The sequence below is a fragment of the Mixophyes fleayi genome, chromosome 5 (genome assembly GCF_038048845.1).
Source record: "Mixophyes fleayi isolate aMixFle1 chromosome 5, aMixFle1.hap1, whole genome shotgun sequence".
NCBI lineage: Eukaryota > Metazoa > Chordata > Amphibia > Anura > Limnodynastidae > Mixophyes > Mixophyes fleayi.
Genome location: NC_134406.1, coordinates 175,813,983 through 175,827,887, shown reverse-complemented (window position 1 = coordinate 175,827,887; position 13,905 = coordinate 175,813,983). Strand labels below are relative to the sequence as shown.

Sequence of the window (13,905 nt, the reverse complement as noted above, 5' to 3'; positions counted from 1 at the left end):
AATTTCGGTCCGAACCAACCTGATGCAGAAAAAGGAATGGTTTCTAGGGATTTCTTAGTTTCCGAATCAGGCTTCCAGGATCTCAGCCATAACATTTGTTTTGCTGAAATTTTCGAAGCCTGAATAGAAGACACAGTTGTGTACTGTACTCTGAGCTGCCTCTTTCAAAATGTAAAGGCCGGGGAAGCAATTATGAGTTCTGCAAGGCCTCAGCCAGCTGCTCTGCCCATGCTTTCATGGCTCTAGGGACCCTAGCCAAATCAAATGTGGGTCTAAAGGAAGAACCCGCTGGTAGCATGGGGGGCTATACGGGCTACAGGAGTATCCACCCTAGGGATTCCTTCCCCGTGAACCAGATCCTCTTCCCGTAATGGATATAAGGAAGAGAATCTTCTGGAATAGAAACCTTTAAATCAAGTTGTTTCTATATTCCCTCAGCAACATTGTGCAATTCCACCAACGGAGGAAAACGAATAACCTTTCTTCTGACCTTCTTAACGAGACTTCTGTTTATAGGACTAGGATCCTCTGACTCTGGGAGGTCCAAGGCCTGCTTTACCATTGATAGCAATCATCAAAGGCCTGATATCTGGCAGTTATTTCTCAATTAGACACGTGAACCTGATCAGGATTAAAATTTGCTTCCCCTTCCTCAGAAAAGGATTTGCGGATCTACACAGATTTCCTTTAGTAGGGGCCAAATATGTGGATTCAGAAACTGGTCTAGCTTGTGGAGACATGTGTCTGATCTGTTATGAAAAAGAGAAGGGCCTGCTACAGCCGTTCCACACAGCAGGACCCCCACCTTATCCAATATAGAAGAAAGTGTTGCGGAGCTTGTCAATAACTAAGTAGATTTAGTGAGAAGCTGAGCTAAAAAGAGTAAACTGACTGTGGTAAGTAAACCTTGCATTTAAAACAGGTAAAATATTTTTCCATAGGAGCTTTTCCTTTATCTAACATTTTACAAAGGAAAGCGTCACAAGCACACCATTGACTTGAAGGAGACAGAGAGAAAAAACAAGTAATCAACTAATCTACAGTAAAAGTTGCACTTGTTCCTTTAAATAAACAATGTTATTTGCGTTTTGGCAAGTAAGAGTACTAAAATATTACCCATACTAGCCCCACTTTGTCAGTAAAGCAATACAGCTTTTATAAATGCTTAATAACAAAAAAAAGAATACTTAGCCAAAAGGCCAACAGGAGAGAAGTCCACCAGCCATGTCCTGATGCTTGCTCCCACAAGGCAGTCTCTGTTCCCTAGGCTTCTTCTTATGCTCCAGAAGACTGCAATACTGCCCGTAAATTGAAGAGCAGGGGAGTTCTATATAATTTTAACTACCCCTCTTCCATATTCTGTCTCCATTTTTTTAGAAAAATAAATAAATAGCAGAGTAATGGAGACCTCAAAAAGATTGAGGTAACCTGCAGTAGTTCTGACCCCGATGCCCCCTCCTATTACTGAGGGGGGATCTTGGTATAGTCCCCATCTGTCCCCGCCTGTCTTAACTCCGGAGGTCCGATCCAAGATGGCCGCCGGCATTTCTTTTTATCCGATAACCGGCGCTCTATGCCTGCAGTGGCAGCGCCAGTTATCGGGACGTCTTTGAGAGTGACAGCGGTCCGGTGAGAACGCTTGTCACTCTGTTCCAGACACCCAAGGCTGTGCCAGCGAGAGCCCTCGGCTCTCATCTGACAGAGCCGTGTCTGCGCTGCGGGTCTGGGAGTGTGCTCTCTATGGTAGAACACACTCCCAGGTCTGCCTTCAAAATAAAAGTCTCTGTACTTAAATTAAATAAAAATTAATAAATTAGCACTAGCACTAAAATAGCAGCCCAACTCCTTTGGGCACCTAGAAAAAACTGACAGGAAGAGGAAGAGGCAGGGGGATTGTAGAGGGGAGGGGTCTGTCAGCAGTGCTAAAGTTAACTAGCTAGGTGCCAACTCCCGAGCTCCCCTCCACAACCCATGGTAAGCAGTGTCCCCCAGACTGGATGAAAGAGAAATCTGGTTTTTTTTTAGCTTGTATACTCGCATCCTGTGAAAGACAAGCTAGAACAACCAATACCCCTGGACATCTTACTGATAAGGAGTTGATAATAGAGTGCACTCTATTTCAGAACAGTATAATGTGTGAGTAAGTTCAACAAATGTGGAAGAAAGTGCTCACAGTTCTGCCAGCAACACAGGTCAGAGGGTGGGAACATTTTCTAGGGACAATCTTTAAAACCTGGGACTGTTCAGCACTCAACTGAAAATAGAAGTTAAAGTAATAAGACAGCGGATGTTATTAACACTTGTAAGACTGGACACATACAGGGAAATCCAGCTGCTCACAGAGCAACAGGGTCACTGTACAATTTGGCCACACAGTTCGGATGGAACCCAGTCCAAGCACCAGGAACACCTAAAGGCCTCACGGAAATCTATAAATGCGATTGGAATAATGATCCCACATACACAGTCCGAAAGCGATTATCTTCCAATTGAATTTTCCAATGACCAATAATGATTTGATCAGTTCAGACCTTATTATTATTCATGCACTATGCTTGTGTTGGAGCCAAATGCAGTGTTACTGTGACTATTCGTTGATATAGCGAATCTCAGGGACATAAAATGTATTATGTAATAACGGCCATACTTATGTACAACTTTCAGTTCATATACAATATTGTACATGTAGAAAAAGTAAAAAAAACGAAAATGTAGACAACACGTAATCACAGTTTACAAGATGCATACCGTTTCAAAGTCCTTATCGCTAATCTCTTTGAAGGCTTCAGCAAGAGAGTTATCTTCAAACCATAGATGAGCTAAATGAGTTCTTAACTTTTTAGTCGTCATCCTGCAGAGTGCTTCAGAAATGGCAACTTGGATATCAAAGTCTACGATGGACAGAGGAAGGAATAACAGTCACATTTTCAAGTGAAAATTTGGAAAATTACTTATTTTGAAGGTAATATGTTCTACATCTGTTCTTATTACCTGGTTACAAACAGCAATCACTGACATAATCCACTATAAATGACTAATTATGTTGCTATGCATCGTTTGTTAAAAAAAAAAAAATAGGATGTCCCCCTACGTGGAGGACCCCAATATTAGCAACTGTTACTTTCCTTTCCTATTGGGGAGCAAACTTTAAAAGAAACCTTACCATAGCAACTTCTACAATGTGCCAAATTAAATGATAAAATTTGCTTTATATAAAAAAAATAGCCACTAATCACATACATCTACACATTTGTAAAAGTTCTAACAAAGATATTTGGAGATAATGGCTTCATAATGGGGAATTTGTTTCTTCCTACATGCATCTGACATTCGACTATCAAGTTGAAAGAAAAACACTACAAAGGAATGTTGGAGTCTAAAATTGGGGATAGTAGAAAACACTTGGTATTAAGATTCCATACATTACAAATATTTATGCTCTGTCGTGGAATGGAAATTTAGTGGGAGTTTTGATCATATCGGGTAAAATAAAATACTGCCTTTCTCCATCTTCATAAACTAGATATTCAAAGCATTTATTTTTTTTTAGACACTCTAATCATGGAGTCTGTTCCTTATTTGAAGTCAAGCAAGCAACAAGATATACTGCCCAGTTCATCAGTTGAGCATAGCAACACTAAATTTGTGCCACTGTATTGCTTTTCTATGCAGTTTTTCTAACAGTGAACACACACACAAAATATACCTCCGACGTCATACAATTTTCTTGCCAAAGATTGCCTGTAGAAAAAAATAATGGAATTCGATCATGCATGTGTTACAAACCATAAGATAGAGAGATAGATAGGAGTGTATGTATGTATGTATGTATGTATATATATGTATATGTATATGTATATACACATATACACACACACATATATATATATACACACACACACACACATATATATACATACGTATAAGACTTTTTTTTAAAAGAAAATACCATTATATTCGTTCCACTACAAAAAAAAAAAAAAAGAAAAGATGGCAACCAACTTTAACATCATACACCATTAGTAAGCAGTGTTGATAACATGTTCATACATTGTTTTGTATCTTCACAAACTGTAGAAATAGATGTCCACACAACGGCTGATACAAGTAGGTGACTGAATCTATAACATCTGGGCATCTGGCTAGATCAGGATGAACACCATTAGTGTGGTCGGACAATGACCATGTACACTCTGAGGAATGGTAACTATCTGATTTAGTTTACTGCCCATCTTGTTTGATACCTGATGAATTCTATGCAGTGTCAAATATGACCGATTGCCTTATTGGACTAGCGCAGATTTACAGCCAATTAGGTCAGCTTACCATAAAAAAAAAAAAAAAAAAAAAAAAAAAAAAACACACCCACAATATGGGCACCTTCAAACACACAATGGGTAATCTCTCCACTTAACCAAATGTAGTGTGTCCGCATCACTGTCCAATTAGGTGCCATATTCGGGGAGATGCAGCCATTTTATGCCTGGGCAAAGCTCATCGCACCCACAGGCACCTGCAGCAATTTGTAAAGCAGGTCTTATAATATTTCAATTGATTATGTTTTACCCCTATGAGGCAGGGCAACTAAAAGAACAGCTGTGCCTCCCTAGAACCTGTTCCCCCTTCTGAAGATTACCATTAGTCACCAAAGAGACAAGAATAAAAGCAGAGAAAAACAAGTAGCTCCACAGAAAGAATTTACCAGCAAGCACATGAAATCCCTTCCTACGTCAATAGTAGGAAGAAGCAGACTGTTGGATGTCCCAAAGCCACTGCCAATGGGAGGGAAGGAATGTCTAAGAATGAACAGCAACCTAAAAAGAACCTTCTTACCAACAGCAGCAAAATTTGGAAACCGTACGTGGGACTGTCCTGCAAATCTGGACAGCTATGATGTAATGCCCTCATAAAGTGTGCAATTAGCCCAAAGTAAATTATTATTATTATTAATTTTTATTTATAGGGCGCCACTAGGTATCCGTAGCGCCGTACAGGGACAAACAAAGTACAATACAAGGTGAGACAGCACGATACAGTAAACAAAATGCACAGTAACTCCGAGATCTCAAAGCACAGCTAGAGGGGCGGGTGGAGGGGACAGGGGAAGGTCCCGCATACGGCGGAGCCCAAGAGGGCATGGAGGGCAGGGAAACCCCCAGAGAGGAGAGGAGGGAGCAAGAGGGAACGGGGAGGAGGAGGGCAAGGTAGCTGGAGAGCAGAGTTAAAAGTGGTGAAGACAGGAGGAGAGATGACCCTGCTCGAAGGAGCGTACAATCTAAGGGGTGGGGTAGACAGACAGAGAGACACGAGGGAGGGAGAGAAGGAGGATAAGGGAAGGGGAGTGAAGGGGAAGAGGCAGAAGATCTGGTAGGGAGTTAAGTGTGAGACTGGAAGGCTTTAAGAAAAAGGTGGGGTTTTTAGAGCCCGTTTGAAACTGGACAGATTAGGGCAGGTTCTGATAGAGGGAGGGAGCTTGTTCCAGTGGAGGGGGGCAGCGCGGGCGAAGTCTTGGATACGCGCATGGGAGGAGGTGATCAGGGGAGAAGAGAGGCGACGGTCATTGACTGATCGGAGAGGGCGGGAAGGAGCATGAATAGAGAGGAGGGTGGAGATGTAGGGTGCAGTGGAGTTGGCGAGGGCCTTGTAAGTAAGAGTGAGAAGCTTGAAGAGGATTCTGAAGGGGAAGGGGAAATTATGCAGCAGAACAGGCCTGCCGGATTGCCATCATGATCCAGAGGGAGACTGAGAGGCACCATACCCTTTCTTGTGGCTTTCGTAAAAGGATAAAGAGTTTCCAATGATAAAACTTCTGAGCCCTGGCTAGATTAGATCCACAGACAATGCACCACATCCAATTAGTGAAGCATTTCACCTTATGGAGGAAAAAAGCTTGAATGACTACAGTATGGTTCTAAAGAAGTGGGCAATCATGGTTCTTTCGTTTAACAATCATGGCAAGGCCATTAAAGCAAGCTAGGGTAGGCACCGTAAATAGAAGGGGCTTTGAAACAGGTCTGGCTGCAAAGGGAAATGTCAAGGTTGACTCAGAGATATTAATTAGATCTGTGAACCATCTGGGCAAATCGGGTGATGAATAAGGTCAGCACCCCTTTTTCTAAAACCTTCCCTAGATTTTGAGGCATAAGATAACCAAGTGGAATGACAATTGAACTGCCAGGGCATCAATGAGATTCACTTTCAAAATCAATTTCCATCACCCTCTTACAGTATCAGATGGTAGTGTATGGGTTAGACAGAAGTTGGGATATTAGCTCCTACAAAGAAGGAATCTTGCCCTCAGAATTAACCGTATTGAAACAGTGACAATTTGGTCAGGTTTATAATTCAGCCATGCAACTTCAGAAGCTGGATATGGTGTAGTACCATCTCTTTGGATATCATCCACATAAGGAACAATTATCACTTTGACACAAAAGTTAGAGACAATGAACATGGTGAATACCAGCAGAGCTCATGAAAATCCAAAAGGAAGCGATTGAAATGATGGTGGCCCTGTAACTCTTCTCATCTTTAGCATCCTTAGCCTTTTTTGGGCTAGAACGGGAAAAGATTGTTGAGTATTTATCAAAGTAGCTGCAAAGGGTTGCCTAAGTGTTGAACCACAAGTGAAATACAAGCTCTATAAAAGACAATCTAAAAGTATCAGTGAAGTACACAATGTTCTGAACAGGAATCTTGATCCTACTATAATCAGGCCTGTCCAAACTGTGGCTCTCCAGGTGTGGTAAAACTACAAACCCCAGCATGCTTTTTCTGCCGATAGCCTGTCATAGCTAGTAGTGTATGCCATGAGTTGTAGTTTCACAACACCTGGAGAGCAACAGGTTGGCAAGGCCTGTACTATATAGTAACAAAAGCGAACGATTCTCACAACTCCAACCCAACCTTTTAGATTGGGGGGGGGGGGGGGAAACCCCAATCTCAAAGGTTGCCCCAATGAAATCTCCGTGATACATAACAGATGGACTAGGAGTTTAGTCACTAATCAGATTTGTTCAATTCACACTCCTCCCCTACTGTGCCTCACCTCTCTGGACAGTATGTTCAGTTTTGTATAACCAAGCAGGGAAGAATGACCAAAAAAGACAAAAACCAGAACGTAAAGTTTAACAGAACCAATTTCAGAGCAAGGGGAGGGTGTGCAGTGTCCCCCAATGTAAGCAGGGAAACAGATTTTAAAAGGCAAGTAAAAACCCTCTTTTCTCTTTACCCCCATTTGGGGACACTGATCCATTGAGGACATACCAAAGCTGGCCCTAAGGGAGGGCTTGCTCTGCAACAGCTGCGAGCAGCACCTTGAGCCTAAAGCTCGCATCGGCAGATGCAAAGCCCTGCAACCTGTAGAATTTTGAAAAAGCATGGACAGATGACCACGATTCCACTCAGCACAGCTGCTCCGCAGCCCTAGTGAAATGAGCCTTCAAAGTCACTGGCACAAGGCGAGAGGCACAGATATAAGCCATTCAAATGACGGATGTGATCCAACAAGCAACGGACTGCTTGGAGGCAGGCCAACCCCTCTTATGCACATCAAAGAGAATAAAGAGGTCATTTGCACTCCGGACAGGAGCCATTTGATCAACAAAGGTAAAGCCTCATCCGAAGACGTCAAAGAAGGAGGGAATGCTGAAACAACAGTCTCCTGATTCAAATGAAACCGGGACACCACCTTCGAAACAAAGGATTTAGTGCTTAGGATCGTCCAATCCTCATGGAAAACCTGGATAGCAGCACAGTGCTCCCAGTTCAGACACTCGATAAGAAGAAGCAATGGCTAAGAGGAACACCGCCTTCCAAATAACATGATGCAGATCCACTGAATTCAAAAGGCTCAAAAGGAAGCCATAGTGAGAGCCCTCAGCACGATATTGAGATCTCATGGTTCCACTGGATGGACAAGGGTGGCTGAATGTGTAAAACGCCCTAAAAGGAACATCTGTACGTCCCGTAAAACCGCCAGCCGGCGTTGAGAACCTATGGAGAGTTCAGAAACACATTAAAAGAACCAAGACGAAGTCCCTTATCCAGACTCGTCTGCAAAAAGGATAGCAAACAAGACTAAACCAGGAAGTGTGAAAATCCTGAGATTCACACCAAAGGATGTGTACCTTCCAGACCCAATGATAAATGGACGAAGATTTTCGTGCTTGGATCATGGTGCTCACCACACCCTGCGAAAACCCTCTAACCCTGAGATTCAAGGTCTCAACAGCCACGCTGTCAAAGTCAGCCAATTTACGTAATGGCAGTGAAGAGGACCCTGAACCAGAAGGTCTGGATGAAGAGACAGATGGAAGGGAGGCACCGCTCACTCCCTAAATGTCCGAGAACCATGCCCTGCGCGGTCAATGTAGGGCCACAAGAATTGCTGCAACGCGTTCTATTTAACTTTTTTTTTATTTACGCACCAGCAAAATCATGTGAAACAGGTACACTAGTGAAACGCCATGGGATCCTCATGGCAACTGTGTACCCAGTTTGAGGATCCCTTTAAATTGGAGCAGTAAAGAGTAATCTGAAAATTTAGTTGGAACGCCATAAGGTCAATCTCTGGAGTGCTTCAACACTGTATGAGAAGGGCAAAGACCTCCTTGTGGAGAGTCCGTTCCCTGGGGTGGACCCTGTGACAACTGAGAAAGTCGGCTTCCCAGTTGTCCACTCCTGGTATGAAGATGGCAGAGATCGGAACATGACGTTCCCCCCAGAATATGATCCTGATCATCTCTCGTATTGCCATGGAGCTGCGTGCCCCACCACCACCCATATGGTTCAGATAAGCCACTGCCGTGGCATTGTCTGACAATCTTATATGGTTTCCCGGTCAGAAGCCGCTGCCCCCTGAAGTTAAGACTCTCTGAACCCCCAAGTTCTAAGAAACTGATGGGTAGTGTGGTCTCCTGACAGGTCGTCCAAATAGGGTATGATCGTGACTTCCTAGAAGCACAGTTCTTCCGCCATTACCACCATCACTTTGGTGAATACCCTCAGGGGGGGTAGCCAAACTGAAGGGCAGGGCCCTAAACTGAAACGGATGTCGCTAAACTGCAAAGCAGTGGAGACACTGGTGTCCCTCTCAGATGGGCACATGTTAGTAGGCATCTTTGATGTCATTTTGAAGCCATGAACATTCCCTGTTTCAGGAATTTGTCCAGGGTGAAAATATGCCAGTTTTGTTTTTTTATAACTTTCAGGTGGCATAAAGTCTCTTCAGATAAGTTTTTTCTCCCGGTCCCATGCTTGCAATAACAGTGCGCAGTTATTCCATCCGGAACCTGAGCACGCAGACTTGCTTGTTGAGTTACTGTATATTTAGGATGGGACGGAAGGACATAAGTCTGGAGTAAAATCCCCTGCCTCTTTCCTGATGTGGGATCGGAACAGTTACCCTGGAAGATAGAAGCTTCCTGATGGCATCCTGAAATGCCTTGCCCCTGATGGCACAAGAGCGAAGAGCTGTGGTGAAGAATCTCTGCGGGGGAGAACTAAACAAGGTTGATGACCTAACCTCCTGTGACAATCCCCCCACAGCCCCAAGCATCTGTGGTTGATGCCCACCATCATTCCTGGAACCGTAGACGAGCTCCCACTAGTATAGAAAGTGTAAAATCCTGTCAGCAACAGCCTTGTCCCCTAGCCTAGGGGTTCCATGTCTGGCCAAGCTCCAGCCTCTATGGTGCGCTCCTCTAGGAGCCGACGAGCTCTGCCGAAGGAATGAAAGGACCAAAAACGCGATAGTCTCCGAATAGCGGAACTGATGGGTAGAGAGGTACTCTTGCCCTCTGTGGCAATCTGAAAAACATGTTCTAAATCGGACCCAAACAGTGTGAAACCATCAAAGCTTCCAAGGTGTGCTTAGAGTCAGCATCCACCGCCCAAGAGCATAACCATAAGGTGTGAGGGGCCGCTATGCTGAGGCCCGAGAACCTAGAGTTGTCTCACACCACATCCATAGATGCCTGACCACATAATAAGAGGCCTCCTGGATGTGTTCTGCCAATGTCAGAAGCTCAGTTCTAAGTATATTATCCTGGAGGCCCTTAACAAACTGCTCTGACCACAGTTGATTGACTTTATTAAACCAGGCTGTGAACATGTCGGGCCTGAGTCATTAAGGAGAACAAAGCATAAAAAAAAGAGTAACTTTGCACATGGGCAAAACCATGTTGCATTGGAGGGGGAGGTAAATTTAAAAAGTGGGGACAGATTTATAGTTGGGGTAGGGCATGTCCTAGATCTACTTTAAATTTCAGTGTAAAAATACAGATATCAAGTATTTGTGTGCTACATAAAAAACAGCCGGTATATAACTTATGTGCAAAATAATAACTAGTTTGCACCTTTTGCATTGTAACATGATTTGTCCTGGAGAGTATTTACTCCATTGTTTGCCTTACTTTCCTTAATGACTTAGGCCCGTCGAGTCTAAACAAAACGTACTCTGAGTGCAAATATTGAGTGTCTGACCCCTAGGATAAGATAATCCACATTGTGTGAGCAGGAAAGAGCTTCTGAACCAAGTGCATCTTCTCCTTCCGATTCAAAAAAGGTCTCGCCATCTTCAGCTGAAGAGTGGTCAGTATCTGGATTGGGGGCCTGAAAGAAGTCATGAGTTATGCACTTACTTCTGTGGGAGACGGTAAGCAAGCATACGCAACTGTGGAAGGAATCGAGTAGGCATACTGGTAAACCTGCCTCAGCCTGGAAAGATCCACAGGCCGGGACTTCGGGGTTTGTGTATGAGGTGCAGTCAAGGAAGGAAAATAATCACCTACCTCTGTGGACCTTGACACCACCATAGCGAGCTCTGCTATGGATGGCACCAGCGATCTGGCCCGGGTCGGCTCCTCCAGGGTGAGTGCACGCCGATAACCGCTCTCAGCTGCACACAGGGCATCCGAGTCAGACTGTCCACAAGATAATTTACCATTACAGTATGCACAAGCATAATGCTGCACAGACGTTCTAGCAAGCCCCTTGCCCTTAGAAGTCCATTTCTCAGACATGATGCTATATTCAAAAGGTGTCACACTCTTATACTCTATTATTATTTTTTTTATTTATAACAGTTATATATGCAAGGATTTCACACAGAGTATATATAATCAAGTTTAATCCTGAATTTAAGACATCAGCACCCTGAGACACAGTACTCTGTAAAAACTTCTGTCCCGTGGGAAACCTAGGTTATAAGCATCAAAATAAGAAAAACAAATCAAGTGATACCAAACAGGAGAGACACAGTAAGGGCAGCGTGGCAGAGAGAGTTCTGTATAGCTGAAGATGCAGAGTGCCCTGGAAATGGCTGCTTCCGAATAAGCCTATCAAGGTAAGGTAAATAAGTGGGAAGTCCTTCTCCCAGGACTGCCTCCCTAAGTCGCCTCCATGCGCAGCTGGACAGCTCATCGATATTATGGCTGTCAAATGCTGTCTTTTGGGCACTAAAGAATCTGCAGCATTTAGATCTGCTGCTGCCCGCTTCCCCAGTAGCGATATTTATTGCTAGGAGGAACGCCGGCAAGTCAGTCAGGTCGGGAGGAGAGGATTGACAGCTTCCCTCCTGCCTGGTCACATATAGCTCCCAAAACTGCAAAACTGCTGGCTATGTCACCTTTTGTTGGTTACAAGTGAAAGGTGCTCACAACCCGACTGCCGGAAATGGTGTGAGGGGTGAGTGAAGCAGACGGGCTGCTCACCCCTATGCAGGGACCCAGAGTAAAAGGAAACAGACAGGCTATTCACTCACTGGGTCTTAATGTCCCTGCGCCGACACCCTAGAAGGGAGAAAATAAAAATATGAAAATTTATTCCCATCTCTAGTATGGGTAGGAGCCAATACAAATGTGCACCATCTCCTACACACTTAAAAACAGAGTTTGCTTTCAGAGAAGGGTATAGTAGGGGAGGAGTGTGTATTTTAGTATAATAAGTGCCTTAACTTCTAGTCTACCTACTATACCCCAATGTATCAGTGTCTCCCAATGGTAGGAAAGAGTAAGAGGTAATAGGCTCCAAATTGGTGTGAGAGGTCAAAACGTTTGTCTAGATCTGCCAATTCCCTTGACACCAACTCATTAAAGATGTAGTCTGTGAGGAAAACAACTGGGGGGGGGGGGGGAATCACTTTCTAAAAAGAGAGAACGCTGGGGGTTTTTCTTGGTCTTCCGAGCCCTGGCACACGAAAGTACAGGCCTGCCAAGACAGAATCAGTGACGGGGAACGGTTCGTAAGATTCTGGAAGGTCTAACTAATTGTCTAAGGCCCGAATATCTTCTTTTGATTCACATTCCACATTAACTGAGGAACAGTCCACCACCAGCTCATCCAAAACACTCTCCAGAAGCCTAGTCAGAGGGGAAGGACAAGCCTTACTTGAGGGATTAAGCATGGAGTGATATTGCTAGCACAGAGGGGACCTTATTGTCCCACAGGCAGTCTTATTTTGCACAAAGAAAACTTTGGACAATTAAGGGTGAGGCCTAAAACCTCTAGAGGTATATTTACTAAACTGCGGATTTGAAAAAGTGGAGATGTTGCCTATAGCAACCAGATTCTACTTATTTATTTAGCGCATTCTACAAAATGACAGCGAAAATCTGGTTAGTTGCTATAGGCAAAATATACACTTTTTCAAACCATGCAGTTTAATAAATATACCCCCTAGTCTTTGTTTTGAATATCAGAAAAGCCAGCACAATGAAGAGAAAAGCAGTCAGTTAAAAGTTATAATTGGTTGGTCTTCCACAATGTGCATCATGGACCAATGAGTGGTTGCAGTACAGGTTAAACGGATGTCAGAAGCACTGGAGAGGCAATCTATAGCAGGCATAGGTGTTTTTATACAAACGATCCTAAGATTTATTAGTCCATGTCAATTGTGCAGGGTTCGATTGGTCCTACACCCTCCAAGAAGCAGCCTTCAGGGAATGAAGACTATTTCTGTCTGTTTTCAACTTGACAAACGCTCTATTTTGCCAGTGGCTGGTTACAGAGATGTGGCTGAGAGACTCGCATGATATAAGAGGACAGATGAAGGGGTAAAACAGACACCCCTGGCATGCTTCAGACTGTCCCTCAATTACTGTTAAAAGATAAATAAAATATAGAAAACTCAAGGAACTGTAAGAGAACGGACGGGGAGTAAGGAAACCCTTATAGAGAGAAGTCCCTTTTTTCCAGTGCACTGCCTCCTAGGGGTGAAACATAACTCACCAGATGACTTGCTACTATGACTACTACTACTACAGTATACATATGCACTTAAGATTTAAAATGTAAATAAATGCAGATAATGTTATTATATTTATATTGTTTTATTATAATCTTTTAACATTGTTATGAAAAGATTCAATTGTGCAGTCTGAATTGGCAGATAACACACCACAAAAGGTTGGGGATCCAGTGATATTTTTGTTACTGTATATTAGCAGACAGAACTACACATCAGCAGCCAAGAGTACAATTTCTGTGTACCTGCAAAGGATTGGACAGGGACAGCCGTAAAAATATATCTATTCTGTACAACTGACCAGACAGAGTTATAACAAGAACAAGAGCAAGAATTTAGTCCATCAGGGCCGATATCTTTAGGGATCAATAATTAATGGATTTGGCCAGGCTACGTTTAGGCTACATGGTAAATTTTTACCTGCAATTGCCTGTATGTCAAAATCTCATGCAATCAGTATGAAAAAATATATTAGAACAAATATACATATTGCACTCTCCTGTGATTTTATAAGACGACAGGAGAGTGCAGCAATTGTATCCTACAAGTGCATAAGAGTGGACACGTGTAGGAGGACTTGTATGGGCATTTATAGCAGACTTACTGAATGCGATTTTTACCTACGGTCACAAGCATACCTGGATAAACAGGAGTACAGA

The 13,905-nt window shown here is 43.4% G+C and overlaps 1 protein-coding gene across 2 annotated transcripts in view; it reads right to left on the bottom strand.

Annotated features, from left to right (window-relative positions):
- The window catches only part of LOC142157776 (synaptonemal complex protein 2-like), a 195,751-nt gene that overhangs the window by 167,825 nt on the left and 14,021 nt on the right, over positions 1–13,905 (bottom strand). For both annotated transcript variants that reach the window (XM_075211319.1, XM_075211320.1), the window contains exons 5-6: positions 3,707–3,741; positions 2,749–2,891 (exon numbers count right to left, since the gene is read on the bottom strand). In XM_075211319.1, coding sequence (XP_075067420.1) covers positions 2,749–2,891; positions 3,707–3,741 — 178 coding nt within the window. The remainder of the gene's footprint in view (positions 1–2,748; positions 2,892–3,706; positions 3,742–13,905) is intronic.